Source organism: Osmerus mordax, chromosome 20 (assembly GCF_038355195.1).
Source record: "Osmerus mordax isolate fOsmMor3 chromosome 20, fOsmMor3.pri, whole genome shotgun sequence".
Classification (NCBI taxonomy): domain Eukaryota; kingdom Metazoa; phylum Chordata; class Actinopteri; order Osmeriformes; family Osmeridae; genus Osmerus; species Osmerus mordax.
Genome location: NC_090069.1, coordinates 4,405,956 through 4,428,659, shown reverse-complemented (window position 1 = coordinate 4,428,659; position 22,704 = coordinate 4,405,956). Strand labels below are relative to the sequence as shown.

The 22,704-nt window shown below is 44.4% G+C and overlaps 5 protein-coding genes across 6 annotated transcripts; 4 read left to right on the top strand and 1 right to left on the bottom strand.

Annotated features, from left to right (window-relative positions):
• The first annotated feature begins 429 nt into the window (after nt 1-429).
• On the top strand, nt 430-4,087 carry tpst2 (tyrosylprotein sulfotransferase 2). Its single transcript, XM_067258141.1, has 9 exons — nt 430-458; nt 1,146-1,286; nt 1,511-1,596; nt 1,694-1,939; nt 2,717-2,873; nt 2,994-3,154; nt 3,257-3,455; nt 3,569-3,619; nt 3,791-4,087. Exons 2-9 carry the CDS (start codon nt 1,170-1,172, stop codon nt 3,815-3,817), a joined length of 1,044 nt encoding a protein of 347 aa, XP_067114242.1. The 5' UTR covers nt 430-458; nt 1,146-1,169; the 3' UTR covers nt 3,818-4,087.
• A 102-nt stretch (nt 4,088-4,189) lies between these two features.
• Nucleotides 4,190-6,509, top strand: ubc (ubiquitin C). The gene is made up of 2 exons (XM_067258140.1): nt 4,190-4,323; nt 4,996-6,509. The coding sequence occupies exon 2, from the start codon at nt 5,001-5,003 to the stop codon at nt 6,372-6,374; it is 1,374 nt and encodes a 457-aa protein (XP_067114241.1). The 5' UTR covers nt 4,190-4,323; nt 4,996-5,000; the 3' UTR covers nt 6,375-6,509.
• Nucleotides 6,510-6,860: 351 nt separating this feature from the next.
• lmbrd2b (LMBR1 domain containing 2b) lies at nt 6,861-14,565 on the bottom strand. The gene is made up of 18 exons (XM_067258138.1): nt 14,453-14,565; nt 13,247-13,445; nt 13,009-13,121; nt 12,798-12,896; nt 12,465-12,632; nt 12,038-12,248; nt 11,768-11,842; nt 11,544-11,657; nt 11,254-11,437; nt 10,916-11,097; nt 10,637-10,770; nt 10,390-10,495; nt 10,155-10,252; nt 9,890-9,993; nt 9,748-9,794; nt 9,505-9,625; nt 9,282-9,405; nt 6,861-8,778 (listed from the first exon to the last, which is right to left on the bottom strand). Exons 2-18 carry the CDS (start codon nt 13,418-13,420, stop codon nt 8,715-8,717), a joined length of 2,118 nt encoding a protein of 705 aa, XP_067114239.1. The 5' UTR covers nt 13,421-13,445; nt 14,453-14,565; the 3' UTR covers nt 6,861-8,714.
• A 1,729-nt stretch (nt 14,566-16,294) lies between these two features.
• On the top strand, nt 16,295-18,251 carry ppp1r3b (protein phosphatase 1, regulatory subunit 3B). The gene is made up of 2 exons (XM_067258450.1): nt 16,295-16,468; nt 16,708-18,251. The coding sequence occupies exons 1-2, from the start codon at nt 16,446-16,448 to the stop codon at nt 17,585-17,587; spliced, it is 903 nt and encodes a 300-aa protein (XP_067114551.1). The 5' UTR covers nt 16,295-16,445; the 3' UTR covers nt 17,588-18,251.
• An 810-nt stretch (nt 18,252-19,061) lies between these two features.
• eri1 (exoribonuclease 1) lies at nt 19,062-22,051 on the top strand. Of its 2 annotated transcripts, none has more exons than XM_067258314.1 (7): nt 19,062-19,539; nt 19,808-19,983; nt 20,071-20,287; nt 20,393-20,476; nt 20,676-20,785; nt 20,949-21,063; nt 21,223-22,051. In XM_067258314.1, exons 1-7 carry the CDS (start codon nt 19,411-19,413, stop codon nt 21,463-21,465), a joined length of 1,074 nt encoding a protein of 357 aa, XP_067114415.1. In that variant the 5' UTR covers nt 19,062-19,410; the 3' UTR covers nt 21,466-22,051. The 2 variants fall into 2 exon arrangements, with proteins under 2 accessions (XP_067114415.1, XP_067114414.1); XM_067258313.1 differs by having other exon boundaries at nt 19,805-19,983.
• Nucleotides 22,052-22,704: the final 653 nt, after the last annotated feature.

Below are 22,704 nucleotides of genomic sequence, written 5' to 3'. Positions count from 1 at the left end.
GACTTATCTGGACTTCACCCAACCTCTCGCCAACAGTGAAACAGGTGACTCATGTGAACTATTCTGATCAGGTGTGGTAGTCCCACATTGTCCTTTTACTAGAACATTCCATGTTTTTTTAGCTTCAGAGAACAGAGCAGGTTTGGGTGCATGCCCCAGGTCTGGGCTTATTTATTACACACACAACTGTTACAGGGTGTTTTGAAGGCTTAGGATCATTTGGCTAGAGCAGAAACACTTGTCTCCAAAATATTGGAACTGCCTGGGTTAATTCTATACATAACAAGGAAATATTTCATCCTACTGTCTGTATCACAAACATGATCTGATTCATATCATGACTCAGATTGTACTTCCCTTTTTGAACGCCCTCCTCTGTTTCCACACACTTCTCTTTGTACTGTTTCCCTGCCTCATTCAGTAGTTACCATTTCTACTTCCCCTTCCTGTTCTATAAGGTAGAGCAAACATATAACTCTTTGCGCATTAGAACTTATTTGTGTATATAATTGCATATATGTGTTAACTCATACATGTACTGATGTAGCAATGTTTCACTTTGTTCATTTCCATTAACCTTACGTCCTACCTCCTCTTTTCTCTGTCTATCTTCTTCCTCCACCTTGTCTTTTTGTCTTGCTGCAGGTTTTGCGTTCAGAAAACACTTTTTTTCTATTCCTGGCTGTATGTTCCGTCTTGTCTAAGCCTGATTAGAAGCTACAGTTCTGTTGTTAAAATGTTAAAATGTAAGGTAAATATTAGATTACAATAATAATGAAGAAGTAGTTCAATCGTATCAAGCGGCATAACAAGAGTACTGTCAGAAGGACATGGGATGTTCGAATCAAACATCTCACTGCAGTATGTTGTGATACAATTTGTCAATGAAAAAATACAATTAGGAATAAAGTTAAATAATCTGTCTACTGTACATAAACATGCAGTGACTGACATTACAATACAGGCCATTACATGGACAGACAGCTACAGTATAGGGTTGTAAGTGGTTGTAAATTCCAGTGCATTGACGGGGGAACAACAACTTGAGGAACCAGACAGACACGTTTACTCAAAGATCCTGCCAAGAAGTCTGGTGCTTTCACAATGTTTCAAGATCCAGTAAGTGTATTTCTCTGTGCGTTCAGGCAGCTGAATATGAAGAGGAAGTGATGCGGATGTCTCCACGGCAGTGGCTGCTGATCCTGCTCACGCTGTGTGGACTCTACACTCTGACCCAGTTCTTTCGCATGGTTCAACCCTGCAACTTGGAAAAGCCTGTCGTCTCGGTATAGTTATCTACAGTAGCAAAGATACTGGTTGTTCCCCTCTGTACAATTCCAAATACCTCAGTCAGAACACGTTTTACATTACAAGTACAACATGTTTCTACTTCACAACACACTGTATGACACCCTCCTACACACAGTGGAGTCCACATTTGCCGAGGGCAGCGTGTTGAAAAGACAAGGCAAAGAGAGCAAGTGGAAATGGATGATGTTTTATCTGCCAGGTGGTGGTCCATGGCCAGAGAGTAGGGGCTAACACCTCCCTTGTGTTTGTGGGCGGGGTGCCTCGCTCTGGGACCACCCTGATGAGGTAAGCGAGAAGAAGGGGAAGGAAGGCCAACATCCTGCTGCTCCCTCGACCCCTGTGTTCATTTCCATCCTTATTTATATTTGGGTCTTTTTTTTAGGGTGATGCTGGATGCCCACCCAGGGGTGCGATGCGGGGAAGAAACACGGGTGGTACCCAGAATGCTATCTCAGAGGAACACATGGGCTCGTGAAGCGATGGGGGTCAGCATGGAGGTCTTGGACCGAGCGGTCACTGCCTTCCTGCTGGGGGTCATAGCTGGACACGGAGAACCAGCTCCACTACTTTGCAATAAAGACCCATTCAGTCTAAAGAGTACACTGTACCTTGCCAAAATCTTCCCCAAGTAGGCTATCCCAGACCCTTTTTTTATTTATGTTTACCACTTTTAATTGTTGTAGACGCACGCACATCAGATCCAATACAAAAGACTATGGCATGTGAGGGGAAAATACAACGTTAAAGAGTTCCTCAGAAGGTTCCAGAAAGGTTCATGCCAAAGCTCAATATCCTGGTTGCTCAAGAGATAACTTATCAACTTCTCTTCACGAGTGTCCCTTTGCAAGGGTGAAACAGTTAAGCCGCGAGGCACCCTTTTGTTCACACTATGCTGTATTCCAGGGACGTGCACAGGGGGTGGCTAAGGTTGCCAGGGCAACTGCCCGTTTGCCCTCCTCGAGTCAAAGTGCCCCTCCGAGGGAAAATAAATACATAAAAATTAATAGTAAATTTAAACAGCTGCAGAATTTCATGTAGACCTAGATTTTAAAAATCGCCACCCGCCAACATTTCATAAAGTAGTCTTATTCAATTCTAATCGCTAAGATTTTTGTTCCTTATTTTCCCGGGGGGGCGGGGGTGCCCTTTTTTCAGGCCAGAGCAACTGCCCTTCAAAATTCCTGTGCACGTCCCTGCTGTATTCAGATGAAATACATGAGTGGGACTCTGAATTTATTGAGTCTCTCATACGCTGCCATACTCTCTCTCCGTCCCCCACCTCTCACACACACAGAGCGACATCCCTTCTCCCTTGTTCTCTTGTTTCTTTTCCCCATGCGTCATCGCGTCTTCTCTTTGACGTCCGCCCTCCTTTCTCTCCCACTTTGTCTCTGTTTCCCCGCAGCTCTAAATTTCTACTGATGCTGAGAGACGGAAGAGCCTCCGTGCACTCCATGATCTCACGTCACGTGACCATCGGTGGCTTTGACCTCTCCAGTTACAGGGACTGTCTGGAAAAGTGGAGCCGCACCACAAACACCATGCTGGCCCAGTGTACACAGGTTGTATGTCTGTGTGTGTGTGTGTGTCTATGCACCAAGAAAAGCCCCTGTATTCCTAACACATCTTTATTTTTGTTAACATGTTAACATGTTCGTGTATGTGTGTGTGTGTGTGTGTAGGTGGGTAGAGAGCGATGCATGGCTGTGAAGTATGAGCAGCTGGTACTACAGCCACGCACCACACTAAAGAAGGTTCTGGCTTTCCTGGGCCAACCGTGGCACGAGGCAGTGCTTCACCACGAAGACACGATTGGACAACCAGGCGGACCCTCGCTGTCTCGGTGTGTGTTCGCCCGCATCAGAACAGAATACAGAGGGAGGATAGGTGAAGATTGTGTCCAAATGCTGGATGCAATGTAAGAGCCGTGTGAAATGCTTTTCAGAATGGAACGCTCCACAGATCAGGTGATAAGGCCTGTCAACCTGGATGCCTTGTCCCGCTGGGTGGATTACATACCCCCTGATGTAAAGAGAGACATGGAGGCTATTGCACCAATGCTTCGAAAGCTAGGCTATGACCCGATGGCTAACCCCCCTAACTACGGACATCCAGATCCCCAAGTCTTTAATAATACACAAAGGGTATGTGTAGACCACATTCCATGCTATCTTTGTCATCTTAATCTCACTTTAGAATTAGATTTGGAGTTTCTCCCGTATAAACACAGTGCCTTATTGATGTCCACTTGAATTAGGTACACCTAGGGGACTATAGGACTCCTGTACATCTAAAAATAAAGTCCCTGGTGAGTATTACAGAAACATGCTTTTAGAGATTATGTTTTTTAGCCACAATTGCTCGAATATATTTTATAATCATATCTATAGTAAACTGGTTTTGTAGTTTAGTAAGCTCCCTACAGTAGCTGCACCTAAATGTGTATATCTAACCAATTTTATCTTACAACAATGCACAGGCATCTTTCGATAAAGATGGGCATTGAGGAACGGTGCATCAGTATGCCATGTCAGTTTTGACACAAGGAAGGATACAATGGAAGTATATCAGTTTCAAGAAGGTGCTAGATTTATAGTCGAATCGACAGCGCATTGTGCGCAATAAGAAATGACTTCATATGAATAAGCTTTATGTTGCTAAAGAACGCCGACTCACATTTTTTCCCAAATATGTCTTCCTCCGCCAACAGAGCAACTGTATGGCACCGTTCTTGAACAAAGATCTCAAAATAAGCAAAATAAAATGCTTAACCATATATTTGTATTATTTATTTATACCTTACTGCTGTCTTTGATGTTGAAATATGGGGGTCAAATTCTATTTCTATCGAAATCCGCAGTTTATAGTTCCACATGGGTGTAACAGCGGAGGGATATGAACCAGTGAGGTATATATACCACAGCCCTTTGTTTTCGAAAACAGACTCGTTCACTGAAGACAGAAGAAGCCTGTGACACCTTTGAAAGAGAAACCGGCGGAGAAAATTGACTTGTAAGTAGCTGAGGTAACATTGAATACCAACACAAGCCTGAAACAAATGTTGTGGAGGTTGGAGGTTGTAATTTCGATAACGTAAATCTATATACTTAGCCTAGGCACTTCGAATTTGTGCTGCTAGGCGCGTTGCTAGGGAGTCTTGACGGATAGAACTGAGCTACAATAAATACCCGAATGAATTTCTTCATCTCGAGCTAATAAGTATTTTATTTTCAGTAATTGTATTGGGACACATTGGTTAAACAGCAAACGAGCAGTTTAATTCGTCGAGTTGACTAAGGAAACAAATGGCTAACGTTAGCAGTAGTTATCGTAGCTAATTTAGCGACCTACGTTCGGTAATTTGCGAGCTTATTACAAACCAGCTCTACTGTACAGATTTCAAAGCTTAACGAAATGATTATTGGAAGTTACCCTTCCTTTTGTAACACCCCCATCTAAATTATCATTCAAAATCGAAAGAACATTTGCCACATCTGCCATCTAGTAAACGCCAGTACTAGAATAGACAAAATGGCGAAACCCAGCTGACGACGTCAGCTGGTTTGTTCAAATTGGGAGGAGTTTAAGATAATGCGGACATACCAGTCGTAGTTGGCGTTCACCTACAAATTACGTGTGCGTTTTGAGGTACATTTCCAAACTTTTTTTATTTTTGTTTTCTAGTCAAGATGCAGATCTTTGTGAAGACCCTGACTGGCAAGACCATCACCTTGGAGGTTGAGCCAAGTGACACCATTGAGAACGTCAAGGCCAAGATCCAGGATAAGGAGGGCATCCCCCCAGACCAGCAGCGTCTGATCTTCGCTGGAAAGCAGCTGGAAGATGGCCGCACCCTCTCCGACTACAACATCCAGAAGGAATCCACCCTCCATCTTGTGCTCCGTCTGAGGGGAGGCATGCAGATCTTTGTGAAGACCCTGACTGGCAAGACCATCACCCTGGAGGTTGAGCCCAGTGACACCATTGAGAACGTCAAGGCCAAGATCCAGGATAAGGAGGGCATCCCCCCAGACCAGCAGCGTCTGATCTTCGCCGGAAAGCAGCTGGAAGATGGCCGCACCCTCTCCGACTACAACATCCAGAAGGAGTCCACCCTTCACCTGGTGCTCCGTCTGAGGGGAGGCATGCAGATCTTTGTGAAGACCCTGACTGGCAAGACCATCACCCTGGAGGTTGAGCCCAGTGACACCATTGAGAACGTCAAGGCCAAGATCCAGGATAAGGAGGGCATCCCCCCAGACCAGCAGCGTCTGATCTTCGCTGGTAAGCAGCTGGAAGATGGCCGCACCCTCTCCGACTACAACATCCAGAAGGAGTCCACCCTTCACCTGGTGCTCCGTCTGAGGGGAGGCATGCAGATCTTTGTGAAGACCCTGACTGGCAAGACCATCACCCTGGAGGTTGAGCCCAGTGACACCATTGAGAACGTCAAGGCCAAGATCCAGGATAAGGAGGGCATCCCCCCAGACCAGCAGCGTCTGATCTTCGCTGGTAAGCAGCTGGAAGATGGCCGCACCCTCTCCGACTACAACATCCAGAAGGAGTCCACCCTCCATCTTGTGCTCCGTCTGAGGGGAGGCATGCAGATCTTTGTGAAGACCCTGACTGGCAAGACCATCACCCTGGAGGTTGAGCCAAGTGACACCATTGAGAACGTCAAGGCCAAGATCCAGGATAAGGAGGGCATCCCCCCAGACCAGCAGCGTCTGATCTTCGCCGGAAAGCAGCTGGAAGATGGCCGCACCCTCTCCGACTACAACATCCAGAAGGAGTCCACCCTTCACCTGGTGCTCCGTCTGAGGGGAGGCATGCAGATCTTTGTGAAGACCCTGACTGGCAAGACCATCACCCTGGAGGTTGAGCCAAGTGACACCATTGAGAACGTCAAGGCCAAGATCCAGGATAAGGAGGGCATCCCCCCAGACCAGCAGCGTCTGATCTTCGCTGGAAAGCAGCTGGAAGATGGCCGCACCCTCTCCGACTACAACATCCAGAAGGAATCCACCCTTCACCTGGTGCTGCGCCTCCGTGGTGGCAACTAAGAAGCTCTGCTTTTAACGATGTCTCACCTTCCCGTCCCCTATACCCTCTCCCCATATTATTCCATTCCCAATTCCTTCCAACTTCCCCGAGCTTTCATTCCTTTAATATCAATAAAGTTGAAGCATTCCTGATAACTGTCTTTTTTGTTGTTGCTAGTATAAAAAAAAATGGGTATGCTTGCCAAGATGCCAGCCTATTAATGGTTTGTTTGTGACACCTAGCCCTCTGTCTAGTCAGTATAACGGCCTGCTCTATTGTTGGCAATGTATGAAATTGGGGCTCTTTACATTTATTGAGCCAGCCCCTGTAATTTAATCTATGAATACATTTAGTCATTTAATGAATACTGAATTGTCTAGTATAAATGTTAATGTAAATCATGGCTGTTTAAATATTGATTCATAGACTACTCGTTGAATAACACCAAAATTAGTCCTACATCTAAATTCAGTGTAATTTTCATATCAAGCTCACAAACGTTGTTTCATGACATTTTAATTGCACAACACTGGTTTAGTCTAACTTACAAAATGTAATACACAAACCACCACCATGTTTAAATTAAACAATTCCAGCATAATAATGCATGTGCACAGGGGAGGAAATATGGGTACATGGTCAAATCCATCAGCAGGTTATGAATGATTTGTAGTGCTATAGTAGGATTTATTTCATGATACTCAACTTCATATTCAAAACAAGACATATTTGAGAAGTATAATCAGGTATCAGCAGACTAAACAGTATTAAGATCAACAGATTGTTAAAGTAACATTGAAGTGAAATATATTAAAATAAATAACATTGTGCTGACATCTCTGAGCTACCTTAATTAAACCTGTAATACAAAAAAATCTAACAATATATACACATCAGTGCATGATTGATGAAGACATGGAAACAAATCTGGAGAAGATGGAAAATACAAGTTTAGATGGAAAATTACAGTTTAGATCGTTTCAGATCATTCTTCACCGCTTTCAAAAAACGTGCATCGTGCCATCGACAGTTATGAATTTTAGACCTCGTTATACATCACATCCTCTAAAAGATCTTTCAAGTACAAAGTCTATCAGGTCCTCCATCTTGACTTACGACTCAGCTGTACTTCCTGGATAGCGAATCAGGTGACCTAATTTACCAAACCTGCCAGCAGGATCTTTCGACCAATGTAAATATTGTATGTAACACATTTCAAGGACACTTTTTCGAAGTAGAACATGCAAACAGAAATAAAGTTTACATTGGGTGAGACACACATTTGCCATTTTCGTTTAAGCAGTCAAAAATATATACAGTATGGCAGATAACGAAAATGGCACAAATGCAACCCAACAGTCAGATTTCAAATTTTCACCATAACACCATACATTCTCTGAAGCCTTGCCAGTGTGAAGCTGTCAGAAAAACAAACTGAAAGAAGCTTTTAAACAAGATGGCAGATGTACACAGAAGATGTAACATCAAAACCTTTTTTAGATTTTTTTTTTTACTTGACCTAATGAGTCACTACTGGCCTTTGAGACAATATAGATGATACAGTATATATCCCCCATTGATTGACTATTTTCAGAATTAGTTGTAAATCATTTCCGTATCCGAAATTGCTGCAGAGAACTTATCTGGCGTTGGGCGCAGGAAAACATGGGATCCAAATCGTTGACAACTCAAGTTTGTATTTGGCTACTGTCTAACTGTCCATATGAACCGCATTATCCAGGTCGAAATATAAAGTATTACTTGGTAGCAGCTTCATATACAGATCAAGGCAACTGTCCTTCCACATTTCAAATCTACAACTAGTCAATCAAAACAATACATGGGATCTAATACTAACAAACATTTATCTTTCCAACGTTTCTATATATTAATGTAAATGCAGAGTAGCTGATCATCTGGGAATAAAATGAGAAAAATCCTCTCTCTTTCTCTATACATCACAACTTTTGACTCCACCAGGATCCTTCATTAGACGTAACATCCTCGTCATTCCAGTCATGTCCAAAAAATCTGGGTTGACGACCACAGTGGTTAGGACATGTATGGGAGATGTGTGCCCTTCACGACACAGTGCTCTGGCACGAGATAAAACAGTAACATCGAAACTGGGAAGTGTATCTACTACCACAATGACCTACTGTAACTGGTTTCTGAAGAGGAACAAGAGGGGAGATTCACGTTAGGTGTCATGCCAACAATTAGAGAAACACAGATGGTGTCCTACATTCAGAGGGTTTGGGTGAGAAAATCGATTTCCTGCGGTATTTGCAAAATGGGTGCGTAAAGGATCAAAATGGATGTGCATTTCTGCTCCTGCGACATTGACCGTCTCTCCATCCTCAGACGTCGTCGAAGATCTTGCTCCGAGATGACGACATGGACAGGTACCTGCCCCCTGCATGTCTGACAGAGCAGAGCAGAACATTACTATTCAGTAAAACACAATCTCCTGTGTGTGTGTGTATATATATATATATATATATATTTCATAAAAATTTTATCCGAAGCAACGTATGAGATAGATTTGAACCTGCAATCTCTTTTTGTTGTATATATTTGGTCTTCTATGGCTTTATTGGACAAATGATAGTTACAGATAGACAGGAAATGTATGGGATAGAGAAGGGAAGACATGCAAAACTGCCCGAGCTGGAATCGAACCCGGGCCGCCGAGTAGGGCCTATGGTACGCACTCCACCCGGTGAGTCACCCCAACCTGCGATCTCTTGATTTGCAGTCAAGTGCTTGAACACGGCGCTATACTCATCCGATGTGATGTAAGCGTTCTACATTCCAAATTGCGTTCATTTGCCGGACAGTTTCATCCAAAGTGCCGTGCGAATGGCGCACGGCAGGAGATCGAGGATCCGAAGTGCACGGCTCGAACAGAGAAGAGGACGTCCTACCTGGTATCAGACTCCAGAGGGTCGTCTGTGAGCGTCTCCGCATTGAAGTCCAAGGGCTCGGCATCCTGGAGAAGCTCTATGCAGTCTCTCTCGGGCCGGCCACCCGTTCGAGTGTACTTCGCCTCTGCGAAACCAAACAGCGAGACGGCTCGAGTGACAATCAACAAACGCCTGAAGGTCACGCTTGGTGATCAGCGGGTAGGATTACAGGATCTCCACTCACGCCTGTTGGTGTTGGCGCTGACGGTGTCGGAGTACGTGCTGGTTTCCTTCATTTCAGCATGGCTGCTCCTATTCCGAGTTGCGTGGTCTTCCCTCTGGTTACCATAGCGTTCCTTCCACTCCTACGACAAACAGACACACCAAACGGTCACGCGCGATGTACTAGGGGATGGATTTGACCAGGCCATCACCTCGACCCTTAAGATTGTGAAGTCTAAAGACGAAATCGAAACAAGGAGCTCACTTTACGGCGATTCTCTCCATCTTCGATCCTTTGTCGCTTTCTTTTCTCTGTCGAGGACAAAGGACAGCCGTTACAAACATGGCTATAAACGGTCAACGTTGTATTTCACCATAGCGTTCATCAAAAGGGGCGGGGGTCAAACCTCTTCGGATCAGCTCCTTGCCCTCGTCGATGAGGTCGGAGGTCAGTTCGTTGTCCCCCATGAACTGTTGGAATCCCAGGAGGTTCAGACAGCGGGTTCCCAGGCTGGGTGGGACGCACCAACAACACATTCTTGTCAGGAAACCCCCCAATGCACGCCGACACCACATCCTACCAAACACGCTCGCACCTATTCCGTCCCTGCACAAGTGACACCGCCCCCCCACACACACACACACACACACACACAAAGAAGCAGCACTCACCTGAAGTAGGTCGCGATACAGAGGAGCAATATCAGCATGGGGTAGTAGATGTAGAAGCCGTTAGCGATGAAGGAGAGCACGCGCATGGAGCCCATGATCTGTGGACGATACAAACATGCCGTCATGCTGCGTGGACGAGCCTTCTGTCGGCAAAGACTTGATGGGATTGGCCGAGGTGTCTGTGTGGTTTGAACCGGCATGACGAGGCCAGGCGGCGACGAGCGAGGACGCTTACGGAGGTGTAGGCCGTCTGCTCCTTCTTCTGGTGGGAGATGGCAGAGTCCATGTGGATCAGACCCAGGAAGTTCAGGCACAGGGGAGGGGTCAGGCGGCAGAAAAGCCTGCGGAACGACAACACCGACGACAGCCCACAACTGTTCAGACCATACACTGACCACTAAACAATCCTCGTCTCTCTCCTCTACTGGACACTCCCCCGGCCTGGCCGGCACCTCCAACCTGGCTCCCAGCCGGCTACTCACATGCCACTGAACTGCAGGCTGTACGCGTCGGTCTGGTGGTGAGAGGCCAGGTAGTAGTAGTTGAACACTCGGATGCGGAACACGGTGGAATACACGCACGTGCACAAGAAGAAGATGGTGATGAAGCACGCCATCTAGTGGACAGAAACGACACAGCAAATCAACAGAGGGCACGTGGGCGTTGTAGTCCAACAATACGAGCGACGGACTCGTGGAAACGGGACACCCATGTGGATCCTTGTGACGGGCGCGACTCTCCTCGACGCGTCAGGGCCTCACCTCGATGTACAGGTAGTTGTATTCCCTCTCGGCCAGCTGGATGAAGACGGCGAACAGGGAGAGGACGGGCCGGGTGCTGAAGAAGGTGCACTCGGACCACACCACGGCCACCGAGAACAGAGAGAGCATGACGGACAGCAGGCGGTGGAACCACTGCTTCAGCAAGCACTCCCAGTACCATTCTGAGGACAGGGAGACACAAGCAGACTCAGAGACGGGAAAGGGAAAGTACACGAAAAGATATACAGACTTGTATATATGTGTGAGTCCTGAGCCGGGGGAGGGGGGGGGACGACACACACACACTGGAGGAAGAGACGGCACCACACAGGACTGACCTACGGTCGGGGTATACAGGTATCGGCCGAACCAGCCCGGCGGCTCGGAGGAGGGGAAGCTGTGGACGAACGCGTGGACCGAGCTGGCCTCGTTCTTGGCCACGTCCTCCAGGTGGACGGCCTGCTGCAGGAGGATCTGCCACTGGACGCGAGTCCGGTTGTGCCTCTGTACTGCGTAGATCACCTGACACCCCCCAACACACACGCATAAACACAAAGTTCCATCTTTCTTTCGTCAGGGCCCCGGTTTTTGCATTGGACATGGACCCAAGCGGCCATCGACATCCCACCTGTTTATGCAGCTTCACCAGGCTCTTCTCGCTGGGATAGGTGTTCTGTTTGTCGTCAAAGTCCTCGTAGTCGTCCATGTTCCTGCCCATCTTCTCCTGGTAGTCCACGGGACACTGGCGCAGAACACACTCCCAGTTAGGTTCCACCGAATTGAGATCATTGCGAGCAAACGGAGGGAGTCCGTCTTCGACTCGTGGGTTTTGTGTGTGGGACACTCGCTCACCTTCTTAAGGATGGTGTCGATGCACTCCCTCAGTGGGTGGTTGTACTTGATGGCTTCACTGAGCTTCCTCACCTCCTACGGTGGAAATACAGCCGAGAAAGGCGTTGAGTCGGGGGGATGTTTGTCTGGGCGTATCGACCAATCGATACCATTTACTGTCATCGAACGGAACTCAGGGCCTCTCAGTCACATCTCCTTAAAGAATAAAGCAAGCCCCTCGAAGCAGCGCTCCGAAGAGCCCGCTACGCGAGTCCAAAAACCCCATCTCACCTCCATGACGTCCTCCAGGTTCTCCTCCGCGTCGGCCTTCTCCGTCATCAGCTTGGCCGCCTTGAAGTAGGTCTTGATGAGCAGGTGGCCCCGCCGCGACGCGTTCCAATAGGAGCGCGGGATCTCCACCAGGCCGTAGCCCAGCAACAGCACCAGCAGGAAGAGGCCCCAGGTGTTGGCCGCCGTGATGCCGATCGTCTGCAGCTCATACCTGACGGCAGGACCAGGGGATAGACAGACAGGGCCGGGGGCAAAACACAGGTTCAGCTCTCGTCGAAGCTATTCGTGGCGGTTAGAAGGGGATTTAAAAGGAGCATGTAAAGTTCAAAATCTGCCTCTATACTCCTTCGTAACCCTCTGGGGTCGCACGTGTGATGCCAAAAGCAGGCCGTTAGGTCGGGCGTGCTGCGTGAAGCGGAGCGCTCACCAGGAGAGACGCCACTCGGGGTGGACGGCCACGTAGATGAGCAACGAGCCGAAGATGAGCAGGTAGGTTCCGTAGTAGATGGCGTTCTCTATCAGGGCCGTCTTGATCTTCCCGGCGATGGAGAAGCCTCCGGAACGGGCGTACGACTGCATGAAGGGCAGCAGCAGCCTGAACACACACACACGCACACACACAAGCACAGAGAATGAGCCGTGGGAAAATGATTTCCATGACGTTGTCATCGAAACGTTTCACGGGGGAGAAGGGCCTGGTGCATTGGATGGACTGACAGGATTGGAACAGCACCAAAGGTGGAGATGATGCAGTACTTACCAGGTAAGACACTGAGACGTCCAATACACCACCCTCCAAAACACTGGCATGATGCCATCAGGAATGTAGCTCCACGGTTTATAACACACCCTTGGAACACTGATCAAAAAAAAAGCAAACGATATTTTACATGTTGTTGCAAAAGGTTTCCTAAAGAACTTCCCAATGGAAACGAAAAGTCTCTACAAAAGTGGCACCCGGAAACGCCAACCTTTTTGTGGGTGTAACAGTCGAGTTCCCTGTCGTTTGATTGGACAGCACGGGGTTCACCGAAGCAGCAGGGGTGTGGTCTTCGTGATCTATCTTGCACTGCTTATAGATGGTCTGTAAGAGCAAAATGTGCGCACAATGCACGCACACCATAGACAAAGGCAGCCATTAGGGAATATACATTCCATTACGAAGAAGTGCGTGTGTGTGTGTGAGTGTGTGTGTGTGTGTACACTCACAGTGCTGACGTCCAAAGGAAGGATGAAGACGATGAGAAAGCACAGATACCAGGCCAGCAGAGTGCCAAACAGCACCATGCGCTGCTGCTTCCGGAAGTCACCATACCGATGCAGCAGGAACAAGGCCAGGAAAAACACCACCACGATCTCGATGCCTAGCGCTGCCCCACTCATCCTGCCCCGCCAGCCACACCGGTCACTGACGAGAGAGAGAAAAGCTGGGAATCAATTCCAATTGAACGTTGTAGATATATTCTTCAACTGCCACGCCCACTCTCCTCCCCCCTCTGCCAATTACTTAGTAATGAGGTTAGTTTCACACAGCTTCCAAAGATATGTCTGACCCTATTCAACAAAATGTCTGTTTATCTGTCTCTCTTTTGTTGCCTTCCTCTGGGGCGTGATGATTATCTGAACATTCTGCTCTACTTCAACTCAGCAAAACAACAGAACAAGGTGTAAATAGATGTTGAATATTACTTCACACCATCCTGTCTATATACTATATATCACTGTAATGTTTGCTTTACTTTTCAATTAATATAAGGTATATCAGTATTTGAATCTTAGCTAAGGGTTCGTTAAGAATGTATGGAAGCCTGTAAATTTGAAACAGGATTTGATCATAGCTCCAACTAGAGATATAGTATTTAAATCAACTAATCATTTGCTCTGCCAATCAAAATATAATCAAGTGGGAATTGGCTACTAGTAGATTGAATATTGATCTGTCATAGCCTTGACGATTGAGTCGCAGGTGGCCCTAGACAGCCCAGCACAAATAAAATGTATAGGCGTAACCATTGCTTACCAAAACATTCAGAGCATTACACATAGATAGCTGTCTCGATTACGTTAGCTGGATACCAAGTTAGCTTTGACGGTTAATTAACAATGTATCAACTACAGCACTTAGTAACAACAGTAATACATGTATATAACGCATCATATAGCTATCAAGCTAAATGCACTACAGAATCAATAGTATGTTCAATGTTTGATAATAGGACAGCAGTGCTAGTGCTAGTTAGCTAGGCTTCAACAACACGTCGCTACGTACCGTACTGCAATGTACAGCTAGCACTCTATAGCTACCTCGAGCTAACTTTAACATTTTTGACAGGTCGTTTATTGAGTTAGCCAACTAGCAAGGATCACACAACACTGTTGGCAGTGGAAGTATCACAGTCGTATAAGTTGTCTTACCTAAGTTCTTTTAAAACCGATAGAATCAAGCACTCTTCGACTAGCTAAATTGTATTTTTCGCTTGTATGTTTGTAAAATACACCCAAAGAAAGCTGTCGTGGAAGGACAGTCGTCACATCCTGTTCCTGAGTATTTCCCTGAACGTGTGCTGTTGACTGTGACCAATGCACAAGGTAAATGCTTATCAAATCAGGGATATTAATAAACAAAGACACACAGAACATGTATCGCCTGCCTCCTTCTACTTGTGATGTTTTTTGACTTCCAAATATAATTTTTCCTCCCTCTGTCATTATATCACATTAATAATACATCCAGGTTTTACAAAGTTGCCAGCAGGGAAATCAAGTCAGTAATGTGTATAATCAGTCAGTAAAAAACATAATAATACCAGTAGTACAGTTTCTATTTTGAGCTTGGAACCAATTCACAGTCCAGATACTGAACATTGGCTTGAACACAAACCTGACCCCACCTTTGAACTTCATCGGGTTGTAAATAACATGACATGAGTTCCATATGAAAAGGGCTTCTTCACAATAAGAGGGTCACATGGTAAGCCGGGACACCTCGGGAGTCAGTTGGCTGAGCGGTGAGGGAGTCGGGCTAGTAATCCGAAGGTTGCCAGTTCGATTCCCGGTCATGCCAACTGACGTTGTGTCCTTGGGCAAGGCACTTCACCCTACTTGCCTCGGGGGAATGTCCCTGTACTTACTGTAAGTCGCTCTGGATAAGAGCGTCTGCTAAATGACTAAATGTAAATGTAAATGTAAAATGTAAACCATGATGGAAAAAATGACATTGTTTATTTAATTGGATCCAGCAGCCCATTTAAAAAGATATATGACTGATTGGACATAAGCTAATAACTCCAATGTGACATTCACACAGAATGACACACAATGTTGTGATTATTGCTTTTATTTACAGTTGCCAAAAATAATCTTATAGGCCTACTTAATAAAAACACCCCTGTGTGCAGCCCATGCATGCATTAGATATACCTTGGAGACATTTGGGGGAGTCAGGTGGCTGAGCGGTTAGGGAATCGGGCTAGTAATCTGAAGGTTGCCAGTTCGATTCCTGGCAGTGTCAATTGACGTTGTGTCCTTGGGCAAGGCACTTCACCCCACTTGCCTCAGGGGGAATGTCCCTGTACTTACTGTAAGTCGCTCTGGATAAGAGCGTCTGCTAAATGACTAAATGTAAATGTAATGTAAATTTCCCTGAATGGACTTAAGAGGATGACTATCCAGACAATAGTTATTTCTTCTCATTCTCTATTTAACACATATTCTCTATGGTACCCTGTACTATGGAGCTTTGTCTTTGACAAAGAGACCTTTTTAGACTTGAATCAGCACTGACTGTAGATAAAGCTAAATAGTGCAAAGTCTTGCTCACCTGTAGGCCTCTATGTGGTTAACATACATGACAGTAATTACTAGGCCATTAAACTGTGACCACAACTTTAAATATGATGTTTTGTAGTTGAGTTGTGCTTGTCTTTTGCATTGTGAGTGAAAGCAATGTAAAATTACTATATAAATATATATATATTATATTGTACTTTTTTGTTGTTGTTGACAGTTTTGACAATGTTGTGCACGTTAAGTCATTACTCTGCAAGAACAAGTGGACTTCACATTCATAATGTTTTAGAAATGTAGTTTCCCACATTATTTGACAATATGTGTTGTGAAGACAATAGTGGAAATAACAACCAATTGGGTGGCGATTTGTTGATCATTCTCCCACAGCTTATTGTGATTGGCTACACGAATGTGTTCACGTGCTATCAGTGTGGTCCTTGAAACTGCGGCTTTTAGAACGCTTGATAGCGTATTTAGACTGAAGTCAGCTAATTTAACCTAACTGAAGAAACGATACATATGCTCAGTCCAAAGAAGAAGTTTACAAAAGGATAACATGATTACATCAGCAGCCTAAAGAAACGTGTCTACTAATTAGTCTAAATTTGAGTAATCGTACATGCTCCGAGCAAGCTATTCAAGGTAAGACTGCATTATTTTAGGTTGTTAATTGCAAATTGTTATATATTATAAACTACAATTAAATTTATAAACGAGGCGTAACTTATCGTGCCTTGTCAAACATTACTCATGGGGATCGATATCTTTTTCATTGATTCAACCTAAGTTTTATTTCAGTTTGCATCTTACAGATTTTAAGTGAGGTGTAACAAAACTTTATTGATGCAGTGTTATTCTATGTTTTCCGATTCTATATTCAGCCCTTATCCCCAAAAAGCCATAATGCCAGTGGAGTTGGCGATATCGCTCTACCAGTCAAACGATGACTTCTGCTACAGGACTCCAAAATCTCTAAACCCCTGTCTGACCAGTTTGAACATGTGCCAGATAGTTGAACAACGTACACATCCAAATGAAGGGGAAGCTCTTCATAAAAGACGTGGAAAATCCAAAAAGAATGTGTCTTTTGCAGACCATAAAGGACTTGCTCTCACCAAGGTGAAGGTATTTTCAGAGCTCCATGACCCCATTGACATCCCACTTAACATTCAGGAGCTGCTCAACTCTGCCCTAACATTAGCTGAGAAAGAAGACAAACTAGTATTAGACTTTACCCAGCCCTCTGCTGACTACTTATTTTTCCGCCAGCGTTTGGAAAGTGAGCGTGTCTGTCTAGAGCACTGCATGCTGAAGGAAAAAGCATTAGCAGGAACTGTGAAAGTCAAAAACCTGTCATTCGAAAAATCTGTGAAGGTAAGGGTGACCTTTGATACATGGAAAAGCTACACAGATGTGGAGTGCCTGTATGTGAAGGACACCTACACATGTTCAGATCGTGACACTTTTTGCTTTGACATCTTGTTGCCTGATCATGTCAGGCCACATGAGCACATCGAGTTTGCCATCTGCTATGAGGCCAACAGTCACATCTACTGGGACAGCAACCAAGACCAGAACTACAGGATTATCTGGTCTTCTATGAAGAGAGATGATCTAAGGTTCCTTAGCAGTAGCCCGCAGACAAGTTCCTCTCAGTTGGGAATTCACTTTGATCGCTACGGAAGTCCTAGGTGCTCCCATGGAATTGTCCCTGAGTGGCCAAGTTATGCAGGGTATGAAATTATCGGCCCATACTACTAAATATGTGGTTTCATGAAACCATGTTCCAAGGAGTGACAATATGTTCTCTTCAAATGAAAATGAACAACATCCTCAGGGTCCATGATAAAAACTAGATGTTTAAGACACAGTTTTACAAACCAGTGCAACATCATATTAATCTGTGGTGAATGATTCCCCTCAGTGCAATGACACATTTAGGAAAGCAATCAAGTACAGGTCTAGAGGAGTATAGATGACACATTTTCTAATGAAATTACAGGTTACCATAGAACAGTGTAATATATATTGCTAGACATTTTTATTAAACTGTGAATAGAAGAGGTTGCAAATTCAAATGCAAATTATTAATTGTTTTTGTGAATTAGTTAATTCACACATTTGTTACGTTTTAGATGTTTTGTCAGAAGTTTGAATTTGTAAACAGAATGCGTAATGTTTTAAGCCATGCTTGCACACTAGACAATCCACTTCAATGGGCAGTAATACTGTACACTTTGGACTTTGCCCGTATTTTCTTATCTGTCTGTCAAATGTTGGTTTTAAAGGGACTCCTTTTTTCACATGCAGTATTTTCATTGTATATATTATGAAGGATATGTTTGAAATACACTGAATTTAATATTTTAAGAGTCATTCTCTTTTTTATCAATGTTAAAGATGTTAAATAAAGAATCTTAAATCATTTGGTATTCTCTATGTATTGTTACTTTTTCACTCTGGAACTATTGTGATGTAAAAAGCAGAGGTTCTTGCTTATGCCCAGTGCATGTTAGACTGAGCAAAGTTCTTCCTGTGATGACCTAGATTCTGAGGCCATGTAAACTATCAAGCTGTACATTAACTCATAATATTGTTTGAAGAAGATATCACACACACTAAACGACCACATCAACCTTTCAACATTTACTTAGATGGTTTAGATTCCTTAGATGGCTTTATTTTGTTGATACCACAATTCAATTATTCACAAATACTCATACATGTTTCACTGACCATTTACAGTAACCTGTTCAAACATGAAATAAAGTTAACTGTGTGATATTGTAACATTGTATTCAAAACCCTCCAATGGAAAACTGAGCTGTAATAGAGGAGTGGACCTACTTTGTGTTATTGGTAACATTACAAATAAGGACAGACATTTCGTCAACATGTAGCCAGCTGGAGTTACAGAGAATATGGGATAAATGAAATAGGACATGAATGATCTTTGTTGACTTTCCCCATGGTTTATGTATGTATATCTGTAATGGAAATAAAAACTGTAGATGTCAGAGAAGGATAGGATTTCACTGAAATGTGTGGTTGGTGACACGGTTAAAGAGATTATTGGAAGAGCACCTCATAAACGTTGGTGGCAATCAGCCATAACATCAGAAGAGGAAAGAGTTTTATTTATTTATTAAGTCTTCCACGTCCATAGGTGTCGCTACTGCACATAACAGAACGAGTAAACGGAAATGACGACGGACTGTTTAGTAAACAGTTTCAGCAAAGCATTATCAGTAGTTAACAAACTAGTTTTATCAAACCTGTGAAGACGTCGGATTGAACAAAATTGCAATTAAACCAGCCTCAATTTATACGAAAAACAGTCCATTCAACCGACGAGAATGTCCTACTAGCCATAGTCTTGCAGAGGTGGAGCTCATTGAATACCACGCGGGAAGAACGCGCGCACAGACACTTCCCCATACGTCACCTAGCTAGCAAACTATTGTAACGTTATCTCAAATGTTAGCTAGTTAGTAAACGCTTCTAAAAAGAAACTACTACATACAGTTCAGTACAGAGTTTTCACATGTTAACAAGCTAGCTAGTTTACAGTACCCGCCTCTAAAATGGAAGAACACAAAGAGAATATCCATGATAAGGTTTGTAATGTAAAGTTGCCATCGAATCCTGACGAAGAGGAAGATAACAAGGTTAGCCTTAGTACTAGGCTTTCTACTGTCACACTCACAGAAAAGGTAGGTAACATGGGTTGATTTATGATTGCTAGCTACCAAATGCTCACAATTTGACTTGCTACTAATAGCTAGTTACTGCACTGTGTGTGTCTGGAGTGGACCATTCTTCTGCGAGCCCCAAAATAGCACATTTATTCTTGAGTTCTTCTCCTGGATGCATCGCCTCGAAGAGAATACAATGCAATTATATTATATTTACGTTGCCATCGCCACGTCATAGATTGTTTGACTTGGTCACTGATTGGCTATTTTATATTTCTTCCAGCAGGACAAATCTTGCGCTAAAGCATGCCTTTCAAGTGAATCTATCCCTAAAACAGCTTCCACCAGCGGCGAGTTCAGTGATCCAGTTTACAAAGAGATAGCTCTTGCAAATGGACAAATCAATCGCATGAACCAGGACGAGCTTCGATCCAAACTGGCAGCGTTGAAGCTTGACACAAGGTTGGTTTAGAAAATAACGATACGTAACGCCAAGCAAAGGAAGCGTGCCTGTAAAATCCTCTGACTTCTTTTTCTGCTCTACTTTAGAGGTGTAAAAGATGTGCTGAGGAAGCGTTTGAAGAGCCACTATAAGAAGTTGAAGCTGATGCAGTCTGTTGCAGAGGGCGGATCCACGGACACGTACTATGACTACATCTGCGTGGTTGACTTTGAGGCCACATGTGAAGAGAGCAACCCCTTTGAATTCACTCATGAGATCATCGAGTTCCCAATTGTTTTGATCGACACTCACACACTTCAGATTGTGAGTGGGGCCACAAAATGTGCTCCATTTCAACGAGCCACGGTTCTATACATAGTCAGGGACGGGGGTGGGCCTCCTGTGTGATTTATGTCCTTATTCTTACAGACGGACTCATTTCAGGAATATGTCAAGCCAGAAGTCAACACACAGCTTTCAGACTTCTGTGTGAAATTGACAGGTATAACACAGGTAAGATCTAGCGTAAAAAAAAAGTCCTTTAGAAGAACATGCTTTTACATGTTTAGGATGATGCAACATGATCCTTGTTTATTAAAATGTTACTTGTTAATCAGACAATGGTGGATGAAGCAGACAGAAGAACATGCTTTTGCATGTTTAGTATTATGCAACATGATCCTTGTTTATTAAAATTGTACTTGTTAATCAGACAATGGTGGATGAGGCCGACACGTTCCCCTCTGTCTTGAAGAGAGTGGTGCAATGGCTTCAGGAGAGAGAGCTTGGCACCAAGTACAAGTACGCCATGCTGACAGATGGGTAAGACACAAGCTTGGCTTGGTAAATCATTGGCTTTGGCAACGGTGATGAGGAATGGGCTACAGCTAGGTGCAGCTGCAAATGAACAAACTTGATGCCAACTTGGCTCATGAAGGTGGTATTGGAGAACTCAATAGATGTTCTAATGTCGTTCGGATCTTAGGTCTTGGGACATGAGCAAATTCCTCAACATCCAGTGTCGTTTGAGTGGGATAAGATATCCACAGTTTGCAAGGAAGTGGATAAACATCAGAAAGTCATATGGAAACTTCTATAAGGTTTGTTTCAGCTGATATACAAATATCTCTCCAGATTTAAACAGGCGATTTACAAAAGCTTTCCCTTTTTTGATATTTTCACCTACTGACAATCATCTAAAACACCTGTCTGCAAGGTTAAATGGAAAAAGACACTTCGACTGACAATTTCTCCCACAGGTCCCTCGTACCCACACCAAGCTGAGCATCATGCTGGACAAACTAGGCCTGAAGTACGAGGGACGCCCTCACTCTGGCCTGGACGATTCCCGCAACATCGCCCGGATAGCTTTGCGCATGCTGCAGGACGGCTGTCAGTTGCGCGTGAACGAGCGTATACACGGGGGCCAGCTGCTGAATGTACCTAGCTCCGCCCCGGTGGAAGGAGCTCCACCACCACACAACCCCCGCAGACGCGATTAGTCCCAACCTCCGAGTCCCCTGACCCGTCTCCCCCCTCCCAAGACGTCCACACAGAGGCCTTGAAAGGGACATCCTCTGCCTGTTTCACACCCCATGACTTGAAATCCCTTAACGCTGGCCCAACGTAAAGTAACTGTAGTCTTATTTTGTTTTGAAACCGGGATCTTGTAGTTTGCGCTATCTTTGCTTTAGCATGGAGCTCCATTACCGCAACAAAAACTTTGCTGCTGCAGTCGGGCGTGAACTTCTGTTACTCAACGACAACCCATAAACCTTAATCTTTTCCATCTTTGATTGTAAAACTTTTACTTCAATAGATTTTTCCATGTTCGTCACTTTGTCAATGTAGGATTTTATTTTCCCTCCCCATTTAAATTTGAAATGAAACAGACATTTTTGTAATTGTATCGGTCAGTGCAGCCGTCAGTGTATCTAATGGTGTGATAAACGAGGTAGTGTCTGCTGTGTCTTAACATTGTCTTGTTGGATTTATCCAGCTGTTTTATTTGCACAAGAGTACACACAATGAGCTGGCTTAAATGATATATTTTGTGTACCTAACATGAATAAAGTCTTAAAAATAAAATAAAAAAAATGCAATGTCTCCTGGTGCAATTGATAGATATATATTTTCAGCTTGCTACTTTGCTAATAGTGTCATATTCCATCACATGTGTAGTATGATACTCAGGTGGAAGTGGATTTGCAACAATTATTCTGAATCAAAACGGTCCTTTATTTTAGGAAACTAAATATGGTTTACTTTTTGTTTTGGTAAACCCAAGTTGATCAAACCTGCATTTACATGTCTGCCCAATAGATGGAGACAGTCCTTTGATTTCACTGTAGAACCAGTGCTGTTCATCTCCATCAGGTTTTGACAAGCTCTCTGGAGTTTACTGCTTACCCAGGGGCGGTGTGGGGAGGGGGGGGGGAGGCCCAGTACCCAGTGCCCCTGTGGGCCCAACTTTGAACTCCCTTGTGGCCCCCCTAAATGAAGAGTCTGAATAATTATTAACAACAAGACAAACTTTTGCCTGTTAATGCCTGCAATGCAGTGAAGAAAACTATGACAACAATAATATTTGAATGAAGCTGGCCCCTCTAACAGTAGAACTGGCCCCCACCCCTCCAGTTGAAATGGTAGAACCTACCAAGTCTGAGGGTTCATACCTTACATCACCCCCCCCCCCCCCCCCACCACCACCAAGCCCTCCCTCATCCACACGCATCTTCAAG

Excerpts from the sequence above, each read along its gene's own strand:
- tpst2 (XM_067258141.1), top strand. The coding sequence starts at position 1,170 with ATGCGGATGTCTCCACGGCAGTGGCTGCTGATCCTGCTCACGCTGTGT. Across the intron at positions 1,287-1,510 it reads TGGAAAAGCCTGTCGTCTCG|GTGGTGGTCCATGGCCAGAG; the intron begins GTATAGTTATCT and ends TTTATCTGCCAG. Across the intron at positions 3,620-3,790 it reads ATCTAAAAATAAAGTCCCTG|GCATCTTTCGATAAAGATGG; the intron begins GTGAGTATTACA and ends AACAATGCACAG.
- ubc (XM_067258140.1), top strand. The coding sequence starts at position 5,001 with ATGCAGATCTTTGTGAAGACCCTGACTGGCAAGACCATCACCTTGGAG.
- lmbrd2b (XM_067258138.1), bottom strand. The coding sequence starts at position 13,420 with ATGAGTGGGGCAGCGCTAGGCATCGAGATCGTGGTGGTGTTTTTCCTG. Across the intron at positions 12,897-13,008 it reads ACTGTTACACCCACAAAAAG|TGTTCCAAGGGTGTGTTATA; the intron begins GTTGGCGTTTCC and ends TTTTTTGATCAG. Across the intron at positions 12,249-12,464 it reads CCCGAGTGGCGTCTCTCCTG|GTATGAGCTGCAGACGATCG; the intron begins GTGAGCGCTCCG and ends TCCTGCCGTCAG.
- ppp1r3b (XM_067258450.1), top strand. The coding sequence starts at position 16,446 with ATGCTCCGAGCAAGCTATTCAAG. Across the intron at positions 16,469-16,707 it reads CTCCGAGCAAGCTATTCAAG|CCCTTATCCCCAAAAAGCCA; the intron begins GTAAGACTGCAT and ends TTCTATATTCAG.
- eri1 (XM_067258313.1), top strand. The coding sequence starts at position 19,411 with ATGGAAGAACACAAAGAGAATATCCATGATAAGGTTTGTAATGTAAAG. Across the intron at positions 19,984-20,070 it reads GCGTTGAAGCTTGACACAAG|AGGTGTAAAAGATGTGCTGA; the intron begins GTTGGTTTAGAA and ends GCTCTACTTTAG. Across the intron at positions 20,477-20,675 it reads AATTGACAGGTATAACACAG|ACAATGGTGGATGAGGCCGA; the intron begins GTAAGATCTAGC and ends CTTGTTAATCAG.